General features: G+C 37.5%; 1 protein-coding gene across 1 annotated transcript in view; it reads right to left on the bottom strand.

Annotated features, from left to right (window-relative positions):
* Positions 1 to 25,832, bottom strand: part of PTH2R (parathyroid hormone 2 receptor) — a 135,708-nt gene that overhangs the window by 103,934 nt on the left and 5,942 nt on the right. The window contains exon 2 of the mRNA XM_006140066.3: positions 1,955 to 2,057. Coding sequence (XP_006140128.1) covers positions 1,955 to 2,057 — 103 coding nt within the window. The remainder of the gene's footprint in view (positions 1 to 1,954; positions 2,058 to 25,832) is intronic.

The following is a 25,832-nucleotide window of genomic DNA, read 5'->3' as shown; positions in this document are numbered from 1 at the left end:
GTGGGAAAGGACAGAGGGTCAGAAAGAGGGGTAAAAATAATTCTAGGAACTAGAAATAGAAAATTTTTTATAATATGCATGATTAAGTCACTATGTAGTATATTCTGGATGGGAAATCACACTTTGTATGCTGTGATAATGCTTAGAGAAAAAAAATGTAAATTAAGTTACAAAAAAAAAGTTTCAGGGAAAAAAAATATCTGTTCAATGACTGCAGTAAGTTATATAGCCTCAGCTAGGTGCTACTTTATGGGATGCGTAAAGTTAGACTTGTGTTCATGGAAATGTATATATCACCTGTGTTTGCTATGAAAATATTTAGATAAATTAAGGTATTTAGTAGTTCAATAAAATGGGGGAAAACAGTATAGAAAGCAAACATAGATACCAGAGACAGTGTGGGAGGAGAATGGGAGATGGCAGAGGGTAAGAGATAGGGAGTCAAGGATGAGAGAAAAAAAGCAAAACATACAGAAAACAAGAAATGAAAAATTATTTGCTGACAATAACATGTTTGTTGATGTGCTTGACTGAGACAATATACAGTGTACTCTGGATGGAGAATCTCATTTTGTATGCTGTAATGGGCTACAGTGAATGAATGCAAATAAATAAATTGAAATTTTAAAAAAAGGTTTAATTGAACAGAAAATATAATGTTCTTTCTTTGTTTATGAGTTTTTGCCTTAGGGCATCTCTTTTGCAAGAGAAACAGAGACAGTGAGAGGAAAAGTGAGAAATCACCCCCTCCCCCAAGGCATGGCCATAATGCAATCCCTTCTCCTCCGTTCTCTTTTTGAGATCTTGGGCACGCATGCATGCACACGTGCCTGGTGTGAGTTTCAAGCCACATGATCCGGGACTGGAACTGCACTCAGCCATGTGGAAGTCCAGCAACATAACCACTATGCTATCTGCTGGCCCTGAAAATATATCATTTCTAATCCTCTATATATCTAATAGCTTATGTTCAAAGTACATGAAATTTTAAAATTCATGTATTACTGAAAAGTCATAGTAAGATATTTAAAATACATCTCATGAATAATAGGTAAGCACATAAAATATCATTATGGGTGAAATTATGTAAACTGCACAATAAATAAGTTCAATTTAGTGGACACTATAAAACACTATAATCAAAAACTGGAGAATATACATTCCTTTGAAGACTATATGGAATGTGTATCAAAATTGACTGCTTAATAGTTTCATTAAGTCCCAATAAAAATCAGTGTCATGTAGCCCACATTGTTTGATCATAACCAATTAAGAAATCAATCCCAATTTTTTTAATATTTGGAGATTAGAATGAAGCAGATACTAAATCACATATCTTATTACAAGGACATAACTTCAAGAACACCATCTGTTGCATTCAGCTTATTGGGAAATTAGGGAGCTCAGTAAATAGCATTCCACTTCTCACTTGAATTTAGAACTGATAGATTGCATAAAAAGTCAGGCAGATGATGATAAAGTTATTATTGACAAAATGTTTTTTGGAGAACATGACTTAGGTGTGTATAAATGAGCCTGTTCATTTTGCTGCTCTGAATTGAGCTTACTACCTAAAACTACGGGCAACAGCCACAGAAACAGAGCCTACCCCTGCCAGCTCTACTGGGAGGATCAAGGTCAATATGCAGAGACCCTACAGGCAAATCCCAAAGAGAAGTCTGTGGAAGAGGCTGCTGTGCACATGCCCAATTGCTATTTCCAAACTGACTAATGAGGCAAGTCATTCTTTGCATAGGGAGGGAAGAATGATGGGACTTAAAAATGAAAAGTGTTTCTGTTATTCACCCCTCCACTTGAAACCAAGAAGACTACTAAGGAACCACATGGACTGCTAAGGATCGCCTTAACACTAACTATTAGTAGAAAAATTTGCAACCTTTGTAAGCAAGGAGGAGTGAGGGGCCAAAGAAAACAATCTTCTTAGCATCTTTACCTCCCTCCTGAAGTTGAGCTGTGATGTTGAGTTCACACTGTACTTTAGCCTTCAGCAAAAGGACAATCTGCTCCTCTATAGTAAAGGTGTCATCAGAATCCAGCTGTAGAAATGAACAAAATACAAACATTCCCATCATCCTTTTTTAAGCCAAGATACAAGCTTCTATTATTTTGATTTCTAATACAATTGAAAATAAATTTTGATATCAAGCTATCTGGAATAGTACTTTATCTGATTAAAAATTTAAAATCCAGGGGCCAGCAGGTGGCATGATGGTTGAGGTGCTGGATTCCCATATAACCAGTCATGATTTGAGGCCCAGACCTGAAGGCTTGCTTTCTCACTTTCTCTCTTTCTCTCTAGTAAGTGCTTATGCCCTATAGTGAATTAAAAAATAATAATAAATAGCACTAAATAATTCTTAAAGAGTTTTACTTTAGAAATGTTAAATTCATCAATGTGTAAGATTTTAGAATAATCTTATTTTATCTGATTGGCCTAAAGGAAAAAACCATACTAATAAATGTGAGGACATTATAATATAATTTAGTAATTATATCACAAATAATACAATAATTAGAAAAAATAATAAACATTGAAAATGTCCTGGAATGCTACGAAGACATAATATGTTATTAATTCTCTTACAACACATCAGTCATGGCATATAGAAAAAGAAATGTACAGTAAGACTAAATTTAGCTCTACCCAAAATTAATCAGTGAAATCTAAGCAAATCACTCAACAATATATTTGAACTTGGGTATATTCATCTTTGAAATAAATTAGTTACTCCAAATGGTCTTTAGTTACCTTTATACCTTAATCCTGAGACTCTGTAATGGTAAGATATGCACCAACATATTTATTATCCTTTCAATTATTATTTGTTAAATCCTTTTTTTAAAAAATAGCATGCTTTGTATGAAAGACTTTCACGTTCACATATTTTAATGCAATATGGTTTATTCCAGTAAAAAGTTCTGAGAAAATCTCATCTATATATATAAGACAGCAGAACTGCCCTGGCTGAAGCCTGAGGAAGGCAATAGCAGAATCACATTCTCTCGCTAATCTGAACATTCCTTACAATTGACCCTGCTCTGAAAAATCACAGGACTTCTCGCAGCTTTTTCAAAAAACCACTACTGAGGGGCCAGCAAATAGTGTAATGGTTAGGTCTCTGGATTCCGACATGGCCAACTTTGGTTCAAGTCTTAGACCCAGTGGCTTGGAAATCATGCTGGGCGCATGTGCATGTGTGCCCAAGATCCCAGGAGGAAAATAAAGAAGGGACTTTGGCATGGCCATTCCCCCTGGAGGTTGATTTCTCATTTTCCTACTCACTGTCTCTGTCTCTCTCTCTCTCTCTGGTAAATACACATGCCCTAAGACAAAAAACTCTTAAAAAAAAGAAAAAGAAAGACAAAAAACCACTATTGCTAGAAATATAAAGATTATAATAGCATTCAATAGAGCCCAGCACCAGCCCATATGCTGCTTTCTACTGGGTACTTTTCACTAGCTGTCTTGATACCTACTCCTATCCTGAAGTACTTTTCTAACATAAGTGAATAATCAATGTTTGTTGGATTATGTCACATAGATTTGGCTTTAATACCATTCTAGTCTATTATTAGAAAATGTTAATTTTAATTAATATACTTTAAGTGTGATTAAAATATTCACAAATATTGGTTCGGAGCATGGTGCTTGGATCACCTGAACATAATGCCCGGGTAAACTGTAGATCCTTAGGCTGCACACCAGACCCCGAGGATCAGAATTTCCTTTTGGAAGTCAAGACTGGAATCCTCATGTTTCACAGGAAACCCTGACAATTCGTGAGTTTACTTTATTGGGTCTGAAAACCAACAGAGTTGAAGGTATGAGATGATGGTGAAAATCTTTCTATCAGTTGAGATTCAATCAGAGAACCAGACTAGTAAACTATTACGATAGACTATGGAGAAAGGGAGAGAGACAGGGTAGAAACAGAGAGAGAGAGATGAGGTAGAATAAACTACTTGGTATAGGGGTTTGATCTTATGCAATTGTGGGAGCTGCTTTAATGTCTCTGGAAAGTACGTTTTTGTGTCAGATTTTGGAACTAAAAATTCTACAAGTAAGGTAGTTAAAAAGGAAAAAAGAAAAGAAAAGAAAAAGATGAATAGAAAGGTAGAAAAAGTAAGACCAAGCAGAAAACATGACAGAGATACAATCACAGGACGCACTAGAATCCATGTTAGTTCTTGGTGCCTGCACCCTTGATGTGGCTGTGTGACTGAAGTCGTCACCCTTCATCATAAACCTAAACATACACTTGGCCCAGGAATCAGAGAAGCTAAAGCAAGATCCAGGGAAAGGTAGAGCAGTTACACTGCTAAGGAGATGAGCTAACAGAGAAGTAATAACATGTGCGAGATACATAAGAGCCTGTCTTACTATCTGAGTATAAAAAAATAAAATGGCTGGAGTCAGCAGGTGCCATAGTGGTTAAGGTGTTGGACTCTCACATGGCCGACAGAGATTCAAGTCCTGGACCCAGTGACTTGAAACTCACACTGGGCATGTGTGCATGTGTGCCCAAAATCCCAAGAGAAGAATGGAGGAGAAGGAATTGTGGCATGGTTATTCCTCCTAAAGGGTGATTTCTAGCTTTCTGTCTGACTCTCTGGCAAATGCATAGGCCCTACGGCAAAAATCTCTTTAAATAAATAAAATGACGATGCTTTCACTTCTGCTCTCCAATTTTTTTTTAATTGCCAGAGGGCACTTGCAAGGGAGAGAGAGAGAAAGAGAAACAGAGAGAAACAGAGAGAACAAGAGAGAGAGAATCCTTCAATGGAGTGTGGTCATGCCGTAATCCCTTCTCCTTCATTTCGCCATCCTGTTAGGATAAGGGGCACTCGTATGTGTCTGACGTGTTTTTCAACCACGGTCAGCAGTGTGGGAATTGGTTCCCTTTACCACTAGGCTGGCTATGCAACTGGTCCCAATTTTCACTTTTAAAAATGTCTCTTGTGTCTGACCCTACCAGAAACATAGAGGGAAGGGAATTCTGGGAAGTACAGTTTAACAAAACCATGAAAATTCACCTCTGTAACAAAGCACCCATACACATCTAATTAAACCACAATTAATTTTTTTTAAAAAAAATGGTGGGAACCAGCAGATGGCATAATGGCTACATCACTGGACTCCCACGTAGTCTACCATAAAGAGTCTTGGATCTAGCGACTTAAAACTCACAACAGGCACATGTGAGTGCGTGCCCAAGATCCCGAGAGGAGAATGAAAGAGAAGGGATTGCGGGGTGGCCATCCCCCTGGAAGTGATTTCTTGCTTTCTCTCTGTCACCTTGGCAAGTGCATGTGCCCTACAGCGAAACTCTCTCTCAAAAAAAAAAAAATGGTAACAAAGTCATGCTTTAATTTAACATGATACAATTCATTGGTACCCCATCTCTGGTACCAGGAGTGGTCCCAGAGGAACAGAATCATACGGGGGAGGGAGGGGAATCTTCATTTGTCTGCATTTGTCATATAAAACAAATTACTCCTAAACTTTGTGTAAGAAATTACTCCTAACCTCTGTAGCTTAAAACAACAAACATTAATTTTTTTTTCACTTGAGACATACTTTGCTGTGTGTTTCCGGCTCAGGGTCTCTAGTGAGACTATAGTCAAGACTTTGATCATAGATACTCCCACTTAGAGACTTGTCTGCAATTAAAAGGTCCACTTCCAAGATCCCCACTCGCATAGTTACTGACAGGGGCCTCTCTGTTATCCAGAGATGGTTGGGAGGAAACCTCAGGTCCTCACCTCATGGTTCTCTTCGTATGCACTTCGTAACACACCACTGCCTTCCCACAGATTCCAGAGAGAAGGCAAGGAGGAAGTCACAATGCCGCTGATACATGAGGCTCAGATGTCCTTCATGGCTAATTCCACTGTATTTTACTTAAAGCACGTTTCTAACGCTCAAGGGAAGAGAAATTAACCTCCTCTTCTTAAAAAGAAACATCCACACTGTAATGCTATATGGTGATTAAATGTAAATTTAAGTATAAATTTTAAAAATAAACACACCGAAAAAAAGAAGTATTCCAAAATTGAAAATAAATTTTTAAACAACCACAATTTTCTCTAGGTGGCCATTATTTTCTAGAAAAAGAATATCGACCATGATGTTTTCTATAGATTTTTTTCAAGAATAATGAAGTTTAGAGCTTTATATTTCTGCTTACTTTCAGAGACCTAGAGATTTTTAAATCAAACACGATGATAAAACCAGTCAATTTACTTACGTGACAAGTTCCTATTAATACAATCTTTATAAATCCCTAATCTCTCATTTCAGGCTGCAAACACACTTATTTTATTTTAGAATCATTTTTTTATGGAAAGTGTGAAAACAAACCTTTTTTATATTGTACAATAAGATATTATAGACTGAACATTAGAACTAGAAAGATGTTTATATCATTGGCCGTAGGAAGTCTACTTAGAGATTATTGAGCAGTATGATTTTAAATAATGCATAATATGATAGACTGGAGGGTTAAACTGAAATGGAGGTTATAGAAAGAAAATCGACTGTAAAAACTCGTTTCAGGATCAAAAATTCTTATTCCTGAAAATGATGACTTTAACACTTTCTTATGTATTTATAGACAAAGAGAAACTCAGTGAATAGTCAAGTATATAATTGCAAAGATTTCTGGATTATATTCATAGCGTAAAGTCCGCATTTATTTTAGTGATTTTTTTTTAAGAAAGGAAACAATAAGCAAAAATCTAATTTGGGGGTTTGGAATACAAGTCAGAATTTTAGTTCTCAGGATAAGGCAACACGAAGTCTGAGTTAGAGGCACCCATGCTAAAAGCCACCCTAAAATTCCACATATCATACAGATGAATGGAAGTAGATGGCTCATTCGAGGGGGATGACAGAAAAATTGACTTCTTCCCCTTCATTCCATAGAAGCCATCAGCCCCCATTCAAGTTTTGGGTTTGGTTTTGTTTTTCCCTGGCTGTTCTTTTAGTTTTCATTTTTGCTTTAAGGTAAAACAGTTACTTTCTTTTACTTTAACTCTAGGAAATACTGGGTAAATTGTAACCAAGTTTCAGAGATAGAAATCTGATTCAGAAGAATTTGACTTCAATTATCAAATGTGAACATTTCAAACACCCTTTGTATCATTTTTACTTGAATATATTTGTTTTCGTTCCCTTTTGTGCAGATGCAGTCTTTTTATTGGGGTAACCTATTCAGAACTTAAGCATCTTATAAATGACAGCTTCTAAAGTTATATTGTTTAAGAAAATGTAGTCGGTTTAGCCAGGAACAAGTTTGCTTAGGATGAGATCATTCATGATTTGTTAAATCAATCTTCAGTCATTTCCAATGAGAGTAAGAAAAATGTTTTTATATTGCCTTCTCATCTTTTGTTACAGATACAAGTGTTCTTTACCATAGAGTGACATTAAAATGGTAGTGTACTTAAAACAGAAGAGCAGTTTTCATATTGAACGTCTATTATTCCAAAAATGACAATGACAACCCAAACAAAATGTTATATCTAAAGCCGTTATGGAGGGCCATTATGTGACCTAGTGGTTAAGCGAGCTAGATCCCAGGTAGGCTCACCACATGGTTTAAGTACTAGACCTGGTGGCTTGAAAAATACACAGGTACGTGTACATGCATCTCCAAAACCCTAAGGTGAAGGAAAAATGGAGAAGAGATTTCAGTGTGGCCAGGTCCCCTGGGGGAGTGTTATCTCTCTCTCTCCCTCTCTTTCTCTCCCTCTCTTTCTCTCTCTCTCTCTCTCTCTTGCCCTCTGGTGAGCACAGATGCCTGCTAGTAAATCAAAAAATAATACTAAAAATAAAGCCATTCTGGAAAACATGTAGCAATTCCTTAAATTTTTTTAATATTTTAAATTTAATTTCATTCATCGTTTTTTTAAATTTGGCCAGAGAGAGACAGAGAGACTGGGGGGGAGGGGGCACGGAGGGAGTAAGAAAACAAGCTGCCAGGTCTGGTACTCAAGCTGCAGTCGGCCATGTGGGAGTCCAGTGCCTCAACCACCATGCCACCTGCTCACCCCAATTCCTTTAAAATCTTAAAAATAGAATTATTATATGATCCAGCAATCCTTCTACTGTGTATATACCCAAAGAATAGGAGATCAATTTATCTAAGAGATATCTGTATACCCTTGTTTATTGTAGCACTATTTATAATAGCCAAGATATGGGATCAACCTATCTATCAAAAGATGAATAGATAAAGAAGATACATAATGGAATAAAATAGAATGCAATGCTGTTATTTGTGGCAACATGGATGAGCTTAGAGGACATTATGTCAAGTAAAATAATCCAGGCACAGAAACACAAATATCACATCATCTCATAGGTATACGGAACCTAAAAAAGTTGAACTGCAGAAGCAGAGAGTAGAATAGGGGTTACTAGAGGCTGGGAAGTGGGAAGGCTGGGTGAAGGGACAAGGAAAGGCTGGGCAACAGGTATAAAATTACAATTAGGCAAGAAGAGTAAGTTCTAGCATTCTACCCCAGGTTGCTATAGTTAACAATAATATACTGTCTGTGTCAAAATAGAAGTGATTTGAACTGTTCTAACCACAACGTAATAGTAAATGTCTGCTGTGATGGATATGATATTATAAATACCCAACTTAATCACAACACGTCGTGCACATTTACTGAAGCATCACACTGTACCCCATAAATATGTACCATTATTATGTGTCAATTTAAAAATAAAAGAAGTGAGTAATTTTTCCTGGGCAAGTGATCATTTATGATTTGAAATAAATGTTGACTACCAATCTGTCCCATTTGTTCAATGGCTAAAAAAGCACTAATCTGATAATATCTATTGTATTGAAAGTCCCTAAAGTCATCATTATAGATATCAATTGTTAATGTCAGAGTATTAAAACCCTAATAATTACAATAGTCACTTTTTTTTCATTTTCAAGTAAATATAAATCTTTAAATCAGGTGTGTTTAAAAAGAAACATCCTGGAACTTCCACTTCTGGCATGACGGAATACATGTACTTTTCAACATTCCTCCTAGGAAGTACAACAAAAATCTCTGGATATTATACATAAAACAAACACAAGAAGATTCCGAAAGGTGGAGAGAAGGAAACAGACCCTCTAGGGACCTCAGATTCTAAAGAATAATGCAATGTTAAGTTCCCTGGGGAGAAAGGAAGGGTTTGGGGCCTCATATACTTTCAACTTGGAGTTAAAGTAGCAAGAAAGTCTGAAACACCAGCATACACAGACCAAATAATGATAATAAAATAATGTCTCAAGAAAAGTCTGCTCTCTATAGCTATGGATGGGAAGGGGCAGCCCAATTAGACAGAAAATTTCTAGACATTAACAATTCAACCCAAGCCAAACATCACCATAAAACTGCAGTCCTACCCCAACTCAAACTACCTAAGATCAAGTAGGGAACCTGAACTTTTCACCCTAACAAGGCGGTAGGAGACGCCCCACTTGCCAGAGTGATATAAGGACAAAGTAGAGAATTGGCATATTTCCTATGCTGACTCCCAATCCCTCCTCTTCCCCTCATCACTTACGTATCAGTAGAACCCATGTGGAAAGCCAGGACTTCCACCCCTACCTGGTAGTAACAGGGTGCCCCTCCACTTCTCAGCTGTAGTGGTGTCAGAGAAGACCTCATGGAGATGCAGCCTGGTAGTAAGGAGGTCATTCCCACTGTGGTATTGATAGAGACAACAGGAGAAGCAGAACTCACACACCCCCTCCCCAGTAGCAAGGAGTAAAACACCTCAGTGTCAATGACAGCTGACAGGAGAACCTAGACTACTGTCTCCACTGAGCAGTAACAAGGTTACCCTCTCCCCATTGTCCCAGCTATAATGATATCAGATAAACTATACAGCAAAGCATACAAAATGACTAGAGGCCAAGAATATTGTTATATACTGATAAAAGGGTCACCCACCAATAAGACATAGCTATTCTAAATGTGTTTGCACCAAAAAACAGAGCTACAGCCATTCATAATAGCTCAGAGATGGTATCAACCTAAGTGAACAACTGGTGAATGGATACAGAAAATGTGGTTTCATGCATATATATATATATATATATATATATATATGCATAAAACCACATTTTCTGTATCCATTCACCAGTTGTTCACTTAGGTTGATACCATCTCTGAGCTATTATGAATGGCTGTAGCTCTGTTTTTTGGTGCAAACACATTTAGAATAGCTATGTCTTATTGGTGGGTGACCCTTTTATCAGTATATAACAATATTCTTGGCCTCTAGTCATTTTGTATGCTTTGCTGTATAGTTTATCTGATATCATTATAGCTGGGACAATGGGGAGAGGGTAACCTTGTTACTGCTCCCTTTTATTTCCAGGAACATGAACAAACCTGGCATGATAATATTAAGTGAAATAAGCCAGGCACTGAAAGACAAATACTGTATTTCCTCACTTATCATCAGAAGCTAAAAGATCCAACTGCATGAAGTAAAGAGTATAACAGTGGATATTAGAAGCTGGAAAGGGGAGGAAGATGGAGGTTCAAGAGAATTTGCCCAATAGATACAAGTGGAATGAGTTATAGAGGACAGTAAGGATAGTTGGTGACAACTTAATATTTATTCCTTTTTACATTTTTATTAACATATAAATTGCTCATTTCATTGGGGGTACAATGTAATTTTTCAGTACAAGAATACAATATATAATGATTAAATCAGGATGATTAATATACCCATTATCTGAACCATTTGTCATTATTTGTGTTGGTAAAACTCCAAATCCTCCTTTTTTAATTACTTTGACATGAACAATAAGCTTTTGCCACCTGTATTTTCTCTACTGTATTTTATAACACTAGAAATTATTCTATTTATCTGCAATTTTATATCTGCTAATCAACTTCCCTCTATTCCCTTTTCCAGAGAGAAAGGATGATGGTAGAGAGAGATGCCTTAACTGTAAAAATACAATATATGGGGGACCAGCAGGTGGCATGGTGGTTAAGGCGCTGGACACTCCCACATGGCCAACCATGGTTCAAGTCCTGGACCTGGTGGCTTGCTTTCTTACCTTCTCTCTCTCTCTCTGTGCCTCTCTCTGGTCAAATTAAAAATGAATAAATAAATAAACTTAAATAAATCTTTTTTAAAAATACAATATATGAAAATATTACCTCATTCTAAAATTTATCAGGAGTTGACTTTTTAAAGCAAGGTACCTAAAAATATTTTAATATGAATATAATTTTGCAAAAGTATCTTTTTCATAATTGAAGTTTATTTTCTTTATTTTTACTATAGGGTGTGTGCACTCACTGGAGACAGAGACAGAGAGAGTAAAAAAGCATTCCCCAGGAGTATAGTCATGCTACAATCCCTTCTCCTCTATACTCCTTTTCGGACTTGGGGCACATACAAACACACACACCTGGTGTATACTTCACCCAGTTCAGGACTCCATCCATGCTGGTCATGTGGGATCCAGCCATCTTAACCTCCATGCCAACTATTAGCCTTAAAGTTTTGTTTTATTTTGTTTCAGTATTTTTTTTTTCATGTTAGAGAGTACTCACATACATCAGAGAGAGAAAGAGAGGGGGAGAGAGGCACCCTTGATAAGTCTTGTCACACTGAGATCCCCCTTCCCCAGCCCACCAGCTCATCAGGATCCTGGACACATGCATGCGTCCCAAGGGTGCTTTCAAGGTGAGCCTGGAGTTGGAACCCACCTTTGGTCATGCAGCTTCACCTTTTCACTGACTGTATGGGCTAGACCAAGTAACATTTCTTCAATGTATACCATGTCCTCTCAGAAATGCATTCTAATATTCATACATCAAATTTGACTTAAGTTTGAAAAGGTCTGAAAGAACTCTCTTTTGAGTTGTTGATAGGTTCAGCAATTTGTTCATTTTTTAAAAAACTGAAACATAAATGTTTCTCCCTTCCTGACCCCTCTGCAATTGGAAAATATATTTGTGAACATTCTTATTTGCGGCAGAATGGTTATAGTATCTATTGCCTTGCATCCAAAATTGAATTCTTACTGCGCTTTGTGCAAATAACAGATCAAATTGAGACTAAACTTTTTTTGGCAAATAAGTTAGTTTATACCTCCCTTTAGTAAAAGGGAGAATGGAGAGAGAAAAAAATGTTTCAGAAGAAAATTACAGTGCACTTGTCACTAGATTTTAGCTTCGTCCATATTTTTAATTTAAGTAAAGTCTTTTGTGAATCAGTAAAATATGAAAAAAAAAGTTTAATATGGAAGGGAGGTAGCAGAAAGGGGAGGAGAAGTCAAAGTATGTTTAACTGACAAAAAAATGAGAAGCTATTTGCTGATGGTAATGTATATAGTAATACCTTTTTCTTAACTGATACGCAAGGTATTTGTGCTGGAAAAAGAAATGTTGTACACTGTAAAGATATATGTGATTAAATGTAAATAAATTTTTAAAACTTTTTTTTAAAAAGGGAAAAAAGAATCCTCTTAAAAAATGAATTTCTGGGACCAGCAGTTGGCAAAATGGCTATGTCGCTGGACTCCCATGTAGTTGACCGCGACTCGAGTCCCGGTTCCAGTGGCTTAAACTCACTCTGGATGTGTGTGTGTGCGTGCCCAAGATCCCGAGAAAAGAATGGAGGACAAGAGATTGTGCTATGGCCATCCCCCGGGAGGGGGAGGGGGGTGATTTCTAGCTTTCTGTCTCTCTGTCTCTCTCTGTCTTTCTGGCAAGCACATGCACCCTATAGCAAAAACCTCTCAAAAATAAAAAAATTAATTCCCTTCTAAATCAGTGTAGTGGCTAGTTTTATGTGTCAATCTGAGTGGTCCATGGGGTATTCAAATTAAACATTATTCTTGCATTTCTGTGAGGCTGTTTCCAGATGAGATTAGTATTTGCATCCCTAGATTTGGTAAAGTGGATTTCTCACCCCAGTGTAGATGGGCCTAGTCCACAGGGATTAGGGCCTGATAAAACAAAAGGCAGAGGAAAAGGAATTCACCATTTTTTTCCTGCCTTACTACTTGAGCTAGGACATCTCACCTGTCTTAGTGTGCTTTTGCACTGCAGACCTGAAACAGTGTCATTTATCAAAATGAAAATTTAGGGACCAGTAGGTGCCAAGATGGTTAAGATCCTAGACTCCCACGTGGCCAAGAGAAGATTAAATCCTGAGCCTGGTGGCTTGAAAATCACACCAGGCATTCATACCCAAAAATCCTAGGAAAGTGGACTGCGGCATGGCCATAGGCACTGGGGAATGATTTCTCACTTTTCCATCTCTCTGTCTCTCTGTGTGTCTCTGTGAAAGCACCCTAGGACAAAATCCTTTAAAAAAAAAAAAATGAAGTTTGTTTGAATCACTATTTGGTTGCTTGGAAGTCCAAAGATACCACAAAATGGCAGAGGGAAGAAGTCTGAGCAGAGGGTGTGTGTGTGTATGTACCTTTACCCACGTGGTTTCTTTTTTTTTTTTTAGAGAGGTTTTCACTATAGGGCACGTGCACTCACCAGACAGACAGAGACATAGAGACAGAAATCAGCCCCCCCAGGGGGGATGGTCACACCGCTCCGCCCCCCCAGTGGGGATGGTCACACCGCAATCCCTTCTTCTCCATTCTCCTCTCGGGATCTTGGGCACGCACGCACACGCGCCCGGCGTGAGTTTTAAGCTACCGGGTCTGGGATGCGAACCACGGTCGACTACGTGGGAGTCCAGCGACATAGCCATTATACTAACTGCTGGTTCCCTACCCACGTGGTTTCTGACTGCCTCTCTTTCTACCCTTATAAAACTGTCAGAATTTAATCACAGGGAGCCCTGCCCACCCTATCCACGCAATCATTAATCTCTTCCCAGAAGCCTACCTTTGACACCATAACTATATCGAGTTTTCACTTCCTTAATCCCATTACGACTTCGCACATCAATTTGTGGGGAACTTCCTCAAAGTACAGCATCATCTCATCTCCAGCTGTCAGAACGGAATTGAGGCCAACGGCTCCCCGAATTCCAGGCTTTCAGACTTGGACTGAATTACACCACCAGCTGTCCCAGGTCTCGCGTCTGCAGATGACAGACCTGATACTTCTCAGCCTCCATGATTGTGTCACTTCCCCATAATAAATCTGCTCTTATTTATATCTAGTTGGTTATGTTTCTCTGTAGAACTCTAACATAGCTAGACACTGTTTTCCATAGTCTAAGAGCAAGGTAATCTCATCTACAGCAAGGGATTCTGCTTAGAATTCAAGGCATCTCATGTACTCTATCACTGAGGGGTCAAATAATAAACCCATTTTATTAACCTCACGGGCCTCTACAGGGTGCCTATGGACTTGCGATCATTTGACTTTCCTCAATGCCATTATCACTCTCAACAGCATGGCTCCCTGGAGGCTAGCTGAAGCTTTTATATTGTGAAGAGTGTTTGAAAATGAAGATCTGTTTTTCCTTACTTAAAATGTATTGTCTATAATATTAGATTAAAATAGAAAAAAAGGAATGCTATAATAAACTGATAGCTTTGGGGGAAATATTATTGAGTCATCTTTAATTAAATCACCAGTCATGAAACCATTTCTCCTTTTTAAATTCAACACGAAATAAGCAAAACTGAGAAAATACACAAGCACACAAAAACATGCATGCACATATGAAAATGGCTAGCTTCTCAAGTTCTTTAATCCTTTCACAAAATTTTGCACATTTAGCTATAAATTATAAAATTCCCTGGACCCTGTTTGTGCAAGAAGCAAATTGAAAATTCTTTAAGGAAAAACGTATCTAACCACTGTGTGGCTCAAAAACCACGAAATAACCTTAGGAATGTGATCACTTTGAGTTGTCAGCCTTCGAACCTATTAATCATCCTTTTCTCTTTCATTTTAACTACATGTGAGTTTAATTACAGATATTTGTAGGATTGCAATTACTACTTGGAAACAAAGCATGGTTAATTTTTTGAGTTATGCAATGATTCTGAAGATGGAAAACAGATTAGCGGTTGCCAGGTGTTGGACTGGGGAGGAGGAAAGGAAGTAGCTGTGGCTGTTAAAAGATGGCACCAGAGGATCCTATGCTGGAACAATTCTGCATCTTCACTGGGGTGGTGGTCACATACAACTGTACATGTGAGCAGAGTACATAGAAGTAAATGCTCACACACACACACACACACACACACACACACACACACGAGTACATGGAAAACCAGCAGAATCTAGATAAGGCAGGTGGATTGTGTCAGTGTCAATTTCCCAGTTGTACTATTTCGCTATGGTTATGAAAGATGTTACCATTGGGAGAAACTGGGCAAAAGGTACTCATTATCTCTATTATTGTTTGCGCTGCATGCAAATCTATAATTCTCTCAAAATAAAGAGGTTTTCTTTTTAATCATATAATAAGGTTTTTTGGTTTTTTTGTTTTTTGTTTTTTGGGGTTTTTTTGGAGAGATTTTCACTGTAGGGCGCGTGGGCTCGCCAGACAGACAGAGAGAGACATAGAGACAGAAAGCGAGAAATCACCCCCCAGGGGGGATGGTCACGCTGCAATCCCTTCTCCTCCATTCTCCTCTCGGGATCTTGGGCACGCACGCACACGCGCCTGGCGTGTTTTAAGCCACCGGGTCCAGGACATGAACCGCGGTCGACTATGTGGGAGTCCAGCGACATAGCCATTACGCTAACTGCTGGTTCCCAAATCATATAATAAGGTTTTAAGTGAATTGTTTAGTTTAACCACTATAACTATGAGAAACACTAACTAAATTTTAAATTAAGCAATATGGTCTATTAATCTAGCTAACATAGCCCCAAGAATTTAAGATTATTTTTCTTGGCAAAAAAAATGTGAGTGCAAAAGAAGGCCTGCATTAGAAGTTCCTCATAATTTACAGGATTCTGTAAAGTAAAAATCCCTTATCTACTGCTTTGATAAGTATTTGGTGCATTTGTTCATTAAATAGTTCTCACACATGCCCTCGTAAAATTTGCCATTTTCTCATATAGTCTGCATGATTCTTGTTTCCATTTCCAGTTACTTGATTTTGTAATTGCTTTTATTGCTAGGATATTTTATGTTATCTAAATGGTAGTTTTTTACATATAAGAAAGCTTTATAAATGGTAGTTTTATGTATAAGAAAGTTTTTTTATTAAAAAAAAAACATTCTCAGTCACATTACTAAACTTTGTTTAGGTTTAATAAGTTCTCATGGCTTTCTCCTGTAAGTATTACCAACATCTACAAATAAAAGAATCAACAGAATAAAATTTATCACAAGGTATTTGAAATTTATCACAAGGTATTTGAATTTTAACATAGAGTTGGAACTGATGTCCTATGTTACATGGTGATAAGTAAGACTGGTCTATTTTTGCAATATTTTTCCTCCCTTTCTTCTCTCAAGATACAATTGACCTACACCGTTACTCCTGCATTTACTATTTAACTCTATTTTATCCAGAAAATTCTAATGATCTTCTCCTGCTAAAGCATAGATTTCTGTCACTGAACAGAACTACTTTCTCATCAAGTACTTGAATTTTCTTAAGTAACTTCATTGGAATAAACATATCTGGAATTTGTTTAAATAAATAAATACATGTTTTGTCATCATCATTTCATAAAAGTTAATTAAATATCCAAGAGGGAAAACATCTTGCTATCCTCCAGCTACAAATTTTGACATTTAAGATTCTTCTCTTCTCTCTCTTAAGTACATGACTAGTATTCTGCTTCCAGGACAAAGGGAAAAAAAATAATTTTTTAGTATATAGAAAACGGACCCTTAGTGCATGTTCAGAGATAAATATTGAGATTTAGGAATGACATTTTAGTAATTTCAACAATTTTCCTGGAAAATTATAAACTCCTAAAAATAAACACAAAATACCAAAGACCAAGAACCTCTTGTTGGACCAAAAACCAAACACTTCTTTTCTTCATTCCTTTTTTCTTCAAGTTTTACCCTGAGAAGTACAGAGTTGTAGGTATCTTTAAAAAGGAATTCACCGACTTTCAACATTACACTCAGAACTCAGAAAATATCAAGGTAAAACTTTACCATAACTAAACCATAACAGGGACATCAAAGAATTTGGTTTCTATTTCTGACAACAAAAGAACTAATGATAGTTAAGTTTAGGAAGTGAACAAAGTGCATCATTGACATTACCGCTTTAGTAACATGATGGTTTCAGGATTTCCCACAAAATACTTACTGATATATAATACAATAACCATGGGCTTTAAACACTACATTTGCCAAAGCATTGTAATCTGTCCAACTGAGCCACTTTCCAAACCACACAATATTTGGGGGGGAGGAAAGGGAATTTTTGCCTTAGGGCACGTGTGCTCACTGGGAAAAGAGAGACAGAGTCAGTGAGAGGGAAAGTAAGAAATCACCCCCGCCACTCAGGGGGGATGGCCACGCCGCAATCCCTTCTCCTCTATCCTCCTCCCAGGATCCTGGCCACACACACACACATTCGTGCCCAGCGTGATTTTCAAGCCACCGGGTCCAGGACTCAAACCACAGTTGGCCATGTGGGACAGCCCTCCCAAACAAATTTTTAATGCCGTCAGTTGTAACACATTTTAGCCACTTCCACCGCATACTGTATTAAAGCAGTGTTTTTCTCAACTTTGAAAATATTCTCACATACAGACTATTCATAGAGGCAGGCCCTCCCGCAACATTAAACAGCATTAATTCAACAAATAAAAACACTATCAATGTCTATACCATTTGTAAACTCATCAAGAGCCAAGTAAAACTTCTTAAAATCATTTGCTTTGCTTTTTAATCGACTATTAATGTCTCAACATCCTCAACTCTGAGCAATAATCCTCTACAAAAGGTTATTTAGTTATTTTCCCTAGATACATTTCTTTAGCTGCTTCAATCAAACATGATTTAATTAGTTCTCCATTGGAAGGCTTTCCCTGCATGGCTAACAAATGAAAACTCTACTTCGAACCTTACTTTAGTTGCAGTCTCATTTTATTTTTTTAAGAGAGATTTTTGCTATAGAGCACGTGTGAGAGAGACGGTGAGAGAGAAAGTAAGACTCCACCCCTCAGAAGGATGGCCAAACCACAATCCTCCGCTCAGGATTTTGGCTATGCATGCACATGAGCCCTGTGTGTTTCAAGCCGCCAGGTCCAGGACTCAAACCACAGTCAAACATATGGGAGTCCAATGCCTTAACCACTACCCCATTTGCTGATCCTATAGTCTCTTTTTTTTTTTTTAAAGAAATTATTAATGAGTGGCCAGGCAGTAGCACAGTGGTAATGCAAGTAGACCCACATGGGAAAGATTTGCATCCTGGGATCTCCCTGGGCATACCGAGCATGCACAGGCACCTGTGATCCTGACCAGCTGAGACTGGAAGTGGAGTGCAGAGTGAAGATACTGTTGAAGGTGTCTGCCTCCCTCTCTCTTCCCCCTTCCATCCCACTCTCTCTCTCTCTCTCATCATGGAAAAAATACAAATAAAATAATGTTATGAGATATCCCACCTTAAATTTTCAAAAATTGTAACTGAATGCTGAACTACAAGTCGAGAATATTGTAACAATGGCTTCGTATGGATAAAACAACATATATTATATTCTAATATTATTATTCTAATACAGCACACTGTAATGTCATTGAATAATAAACACAATGCTTTTCCATTTTATTTGATATTAATCACAAAAGGATCCACAGTACACTGAGTGTTAGAAGCAGAATTTAGCCATTTTTCTCTTATTTGAACACTTTAGGTTTGTGTTGGTAGCTAATTTTTTTTAAAACAAGGACCAGCAGATGTGTATGGTTACATCAGTGGACACCCACTTGGTTGGCCATGGTTTGAGTCTGGACCTGGTGGTTAAAAATCACACCAGGCACATGAGCATGTGTGCCCAAAATCTTGAGAGAGGAGATTGTGGCATGATCATCCCCCCGGAGGCCATTTCTCACTTTCTGTCTCTCCAGGGAGTGCACATGCCCTATAGCAAAAATCTATCTTTAAAAAAATAATAATAATTAAAGGAAAACAAAACCAGAGCAATACATGTGGCACTTGAAATGTGACCAATTATAACTAAGTCCCTGCAATTTGTGGTGCACCAAGCGGCACGCGAATCCAAGTTTCTAACAACTACTCAACGCTGCCATGTAGCAGAAAAGCAGCCACAGGGACCAGCAGTTGGCGTAATGGCTATGTCACTGGACTCCCATGAAGTCGACTGTGGTTCGAGTCCCAGACACGGTGGCTTAAACTCATGCCAGGCGCGTATGCGTGTGTGCCCAAGCTCCTGAGAGGAGAATGGAGGAGAAGGGATTGCGGCATGGCCATCCCCCCGGGGCGTGATTTCTCGCTTTCTGTCTCTCTGTCTCTCTCTGTCTGCCTGGCAAGCACACACGTCCTATAGCAAAAAACTCTCCAAAAAAAAAAGCAGCCACAGATAATAAGTAACGCAGGGAATGTGGCTGTGTTCAAATAAAACTTCATTTCATGTCATTTCACATCTATAAAATATCTTTCTTTGGACCTTTAAAATGTTTTAAATATTAGAATAACAAAAAAGTAAAAGATATTGAAACTGAGAAGAGTTCCCATTAACCCCCTTCTCTCAGTTTCCCTGGTATTAACATTTCACATGAACGTGGTATACTTGTTACAATTAATGAACCATTATTAATATATTATTTATTAAATTTCATATTTTATTCAGATTTTCTTAGTTTTTACCTATTTCCTTTTTCTGTTTAAGGATCCCATCAGAATACCATGCTAGGTTTAACCATTGTGTCTGCTTGGGTTCTTCTTGACTGTGACAGTTTTTCAGGCTTCCCTTATTTTTAATTATCTTGACAGTTTTGAAGAATATTGATCTGTTACTTTGTATACCATCCCTCAATTAGGATTAGTCAATCTGACCTTTTTTTTTCTTTTTTTTGGAGAGGTTTTCGCTATAGGGTGCCTGTGCTCGCCAGACAGACAGAGAGAGACAGAGAGACAGAAAGCGAGAAATCACCCCCCAGGGGGGATAGTCACACCGCAATCCCTTCTCCTCCATTCTCCTCTCGGGATCTTGGGCATGCATGCACACGCGCCCAGCGTGAGTTTCAAGCCACCGGGTCCGGGACATGAACTGTGGTCGACTATGTGGGAGTCCAACAACATAGCCATTACGCTACCTGCTGGTTCCCAATCTGACCTTTTTTCATGATTGGCTGGAATACCATATTTTGCTAAGGAAGACCACAGAGGTAAAATGTTACTCCTATCATGTCAGGTCAAAAGTATATAGTATCAACATGACGTTATTGCTGGAATCAAACTTGTAAGCACTGCACAGAGTAAGTTAGACTCCACATGGCTGACCAGGGTTCAAGTCCTGAATCCAGCAGCTTGGGGGAAAAGACACAGTGGGTGTGCATACGTGGCCAGGTTCCTGACGGAATGGAGAATTAGAGGAAAAAGGATTGCATCACGACCAGACCCCACTGAGGGGTACTTGCTCTCTCTCTATCTCCTCACTTTCACTCTCTCTCATGCACATACACCTTCTAGCACTAAAAAATAATGTGAAAACCATTCTTAGCTCACGAGGCATACAAAAATAGGTACTGGGCCAGATGTGTATGACAGGTTATATAGTCTACTAATTTTTGTTCTACTAAATAAAAATATTAAAATGAAATGTGAGAACTGGGAGTATTTCAGCTTGAAATTAACTATTATAATAGAAATAACTGTAAGAAAATGTGCACTGTCCTCATTACCACAAACTTAGCAAAAGATAATCAGAGAAACAAATACTACAATGGCTATCACTTTGAGAAGTCTTGGGATTACTATAAATAATGAAACTACGTGGGGCTATGTTATATCTATACATGGACAAGACTCAGTACAAAAATATCTTGCCTACTATTGTCACCATCTGTATCAAGAACGTGGGCTTTGGAAAGAATCTTACTTTGGTTTTAGCTGTAAATTACTCAGGATGGCTAATTAGATAATCCAGATAGAGAAAGGTTTTCTGTGATAGAACACTTCAGAAACATGAAAATAGTACATGCTCAATTTAATATTTTACATGTTAACGATTTTCAAAAATACTATAAAAGTAATACCAAATGCAGGAATATTTAAGCATAGTTCTTGCACTATTGAAATTACAACAGAATTCAAATTCCATTCTGAAGAAATTAATTTTAAAGTTCTCAAGCGCTGAATCTTTCAGACACTCTTATTCCCTAAATCTTAATTTTCTACCTGCACATCAGTGACATATGATAGTGTCTAAATGGTGTCATGTGATTATATTGGTTCCTACTTTCTGTCATAATTACTTCCGTGCAGCTGTGTCTGAAATTTTTACACTGGTACCACATGGAGAGGACATACTAAGATAGAATACTTTAAGACAAAAAGGGAGACAACAGTCTCTCAAATCCAAAATGTAGTAACTTCAAATCTAGTCTTCTACATTTTTTATAAATATTCTGTGTGTGTGTGTGTTGTGTACGTGCACATGTTTGGTGGTCACTTTTTTAACAAACAAGAATGAAATAACTGTGTGTCGATACTTCGTATGATCAAATGAGCAATGGAGAAAGGTATACAAGGACACAGATGGGGCCCAAGTAGGACTGGAAGGAGATAAGACAGTGGTGGGAGGAAAGGAGAATGAGTGTGTAAAATAAGAAAGTACTTGCAGGAAAAGAGGGAGGGGGAAAGCAGTGGATAATATCATGTAGAAATGTACTACATAAAATTTCATTTAGGACACTACTGGATGTGTGTATTAACTGCATGTACACAGACAATTATTAAATGGGAATGTGGGCAGTTTCTGTCTTGACTTTCTATTAGGTTTATATAATACCAAAAAAAAAGAGCTATTTTTTTTTAATCACTACAGATGTTGGTAAATTTATTTATTTATTTTTATATACATTCAATGACATTGTTTAGTTTATGAAATGAACATTTCAATATGTGAACATTTCTCCCCAGTCCAGTTGATCAAAATATCTTCAACAGATTATTATGCTAAAAGTATTTGTTGAGACTTTTATGGGCAACATATTATCGATAAACATGATTGCAGAAGAAAAATATAAAACAAATCTGAGCTAGTTCCATGGCCTAGTGAGTAAGGGAGCCAAATCCCACATGGCCAACTGCAGTTTGAACCTTGACCTCCAACAGCTTAAAAAATATGCTGGCCAGATGTGGATGTGTACCCCAAATCTGGACAGGATGGAGAAATGGAAAAGAAGGGATCAGCATGACCATGCCCAATTAGGAAGGTGCCTTTTCCCTGTCTCTCTTCTGTCTGTCTCTCTGTTGGTCTCTGGTGAGTATATGCACCCTCTGGCAATTATGAAAAAGAAGAGAAAAGAAAGACTAAGAAAGAAAGAAAAAGAAAAAAGAGAATCAAGAAGAAAGAAAAGAAGAATAAAGGAAAAAATAAAGGGGAAGGAAATGAAAGAAAAAAAAAAAAAGGGAAGAAAGAAATCCAAAGCATGGATCTGGACCTCAGGTAAGTGAGGAAATACTGTTCGATTTGGGGCATTTATAACACAATTACCATGAATGGTAAAACAACTCAATACACTCACAAGCTAAAAGCATTACTATCAATAATATATTACCAATCTGGTGAGAAACAGAAGTATGCTGTGTTTAAGATTGATTTAAAAATACATTTTTGAAGGACCAGCAGTTAGTGTAATGGCTAGGTTGCTGGACTCCCATGTAGTCCACCGCGGTTCATGTCCCGGACCCGGTGGCTTGAAGTCATGCTGGGCGCGTGTGCGTGTGTGCCCAAGATCCCGAGAGGAGAATGGAGGAGAAGGGATTGCAGTGTGGCCCATCCTCCCTGGTGGGTGATTTCTAGCTTTCTGTCTCTCTGTCTCTCTCTGTCTTTCTCGCGAGTGCACATGCCCTATAGCAAAAACCTCTCCAAAAAAATTAAAAAATAAAATAAAATAAATAAATAAATAAAAATACATTTTTGAGGTGAGAGAGAAGTGCCACAGGTTTACTCAAGATTTCTTCCAGGGCCAACAGGTGGTATGGTAGTTAAGGCGCTGGACTCCACATGGCTACCCTGCTTTGAATCCCGGACCTGCTGGCTTGCTGCTCACTTTCTCTCTTTCTGTGTCTCTCTCTTTCACCCATGCTCTCCAGCAATCTTAAAAATAATAATAATGATGATAAATAATTCTTTAAGTATAATTTATTTTTAATTCTTCCAACTTGCAGAGACCTCTAGGTTCAACTAATCAAATAAAAATTGCACTTACATTTTGCTTGCATGACTATCAAATGATTTTGGATATGTGTTATAGACCTTATTCATCTAGGAGGTAAGATTCCAGAACATCTGAAGTTCCATCTTGCTACTCATTACATGCAAGAGTGCATTCCTAGAGCATTTTATTTAATGGTGTAGGCATAAAGTTATGCAAGCTTAGATATATTTAATTCGCACAATTGTTAAGTCATCTTCTTCTCAGAAGAAATAAAAAAGTGGGAACCAGCAGTTAGTGTAATGGCTATGTCGCAGGACTCCCACATAGTCGAACCCGGTTCGCATCCAGGACAGGCCCGGTGGCTTAAAACTCACGCCGGGCGCGTGTGCGTGCGTGCCCAAGATCCCAAAAGGAGAATGGAGGAGAAGGGATTGCGGCGTGACCATCCCCCCTGGGGGGTGATTTCTCGCTTTTTGTCTCTATGTCTCTCTCTGTCTGTCTGGTGAGCGCACTATAGCAAAAAACCTCTCCGAAAAAAGAAAAAAAAAAAAAGAAGAAGAAATAAAAAAGTTATTTAAAAAAAAAAAGCACATACACACACACACAGACACACACACACACACACTTTGTCCCATGAGAAGCGGTTAGCCTGACCACAAAAGTAATGAAAGTAGCAAATGGTGTAAACTATTCTCATTTAGGAAATGTTAATGTAGTTGAAATTTGATGTAAATGCTTTCATAAAGACGAGATAGGATGAGATGCAAGAGAAAAGAGACAATGAACTCCAGGAGATAATTAAGTCCTTCCATGATTTGAAAGAAGAAATGGACACCATAAAAAAGAATCAAACAGAACTGTTAGAGATGAAGGCTATGATGCAGAGAATCAAAACCTCCCTCAAGAGTATTAAAAGCAGGTTAGATTATGCATGAGATTTAATCTTGGAACTAGACAACAAAACCTCTGACCTAGAAAAAAAATCACCCAAAAGAATAAAAAATAACCAAAACAAATGACGATGATATATGGGAAATACTAGATACCATTAAACAACCAAACATCTGAATAATCGCTATTCTAGAAGTGAAGAATCTAATAAGGGCATTGATAATCTATTCCATGAAGTCCTGGAAGAAAACTTTCCAAACCTAGAGAAGCATTCAAACATCCAGACCCAAGAAATACAAAGGACCCCAAATAGAATCAACCTAAGAAGATCCTCTCCACAGCACATCATAGTCAGAATAGCCAAAATCACAAATAAAGATTCAAAAAATGGCAAGAGAGAAACATCAAGTTATTTACAAAGGTTATCCCATCAGGCTAACATTGGACCCCTCAGTGGAAACAATGCAAACAAGGAAAGAATGAGAAGATATATTCAAAGTACTAAAAGGAAAACAATTTTGACCAAGATTACTATCCTCGCAAGATTATCCTTCAAATGGGAAGAAAAGATTTTTAAAAATCCTCAAAGCTTGAAAGAATTTATCAACATCAGACCAGCTCTTCAAGAAATACTGAAGGGAGTGCTATACCAGGAGAAGTAAAGACAGACAGAAATAAGGAAACAAAAAACAACCTAGAAAACTACTAACATAATGATAGGAACAGGTCTCTAAATATCGATAATAACATTGAATGTTAATGGGTTAAATGATCTAATCAAGAGACACAGACTCGGGACCAGCAGGTGGCATGGTGGTTAAGGCACTGGACATTCCCACATGGCTGACCAGGGTTTGAGTCCTGAATCTGGTGGCTTGCTTTCTCACTTCCTCTCTCTCTCACTCTCATCCTCTGTCTCTCTCTGGTCAAATTAAAAAATAAATGAATGAGTAAATAAAATAAAATAAATAATTATTTTTAAAAAAAAGAGACACAGACTGATTGAATGGATAAAAAATTAATAATAAAGACACAGACTGAATGGAAAAAAAAAAAACAGAAACCCTCTATCTGTTGCCTATAAGAAGTACACCTCATGAATAAAGACATACATAAAAATTAATTAATTAAAATCATACATACTGTATAACATAAATTAACATTTTTTAAAATCATACATGGTATAATTTAAAACTTCTTTACTGACTTTACATTTTACAACTTAGCAAAATTAGCAATAATATTACAACTATTTATAGAACTACAACAAATATATATAATAAATCTCTAGAAGCAATCTTACCGAGTAAGAAAAAAGACAAGATGCTCATAATAACTACTGCCATTTGGTATTACACTGTGAGTTCAAACTAATGCACTGTAATAAGACAAATGACAAAAAGAAATAGCAGGTAGATAATGGAGAAAATTGTTAATGTTCAGTAATATACTTAGTAGGTATAAATCAATCAATAAAAATAATCCTGTAGAGATTCTCTATACCAGCAATATCTACTTAGAAAATATAACAAAAATATGGTAACAAGGATGATGATGATGATGATGACAAAAGCAATGGTAGCTATCACAGTGAGTAAAACCTGTGACAACCACTAAT

Source organism: Tupaia chinensis, unplaced genomic scaffold (assembly GCF_000334495.1).
Source record: "Tupaia chinensis unplaced genomic scaffold, TupChi_1.0 Scaffold000018_1, whole genome shotgun sequence".
Classification (NCBI taxonomy): Eukaryota; Metazoa; Chordata; class Mammalia; order Scandentia; family Tupaiidae; genus Tupaia; species Tupaia belangeri.
This window is presented reverse-complemented; position numbering and strand designations above follow the sequence as displayed.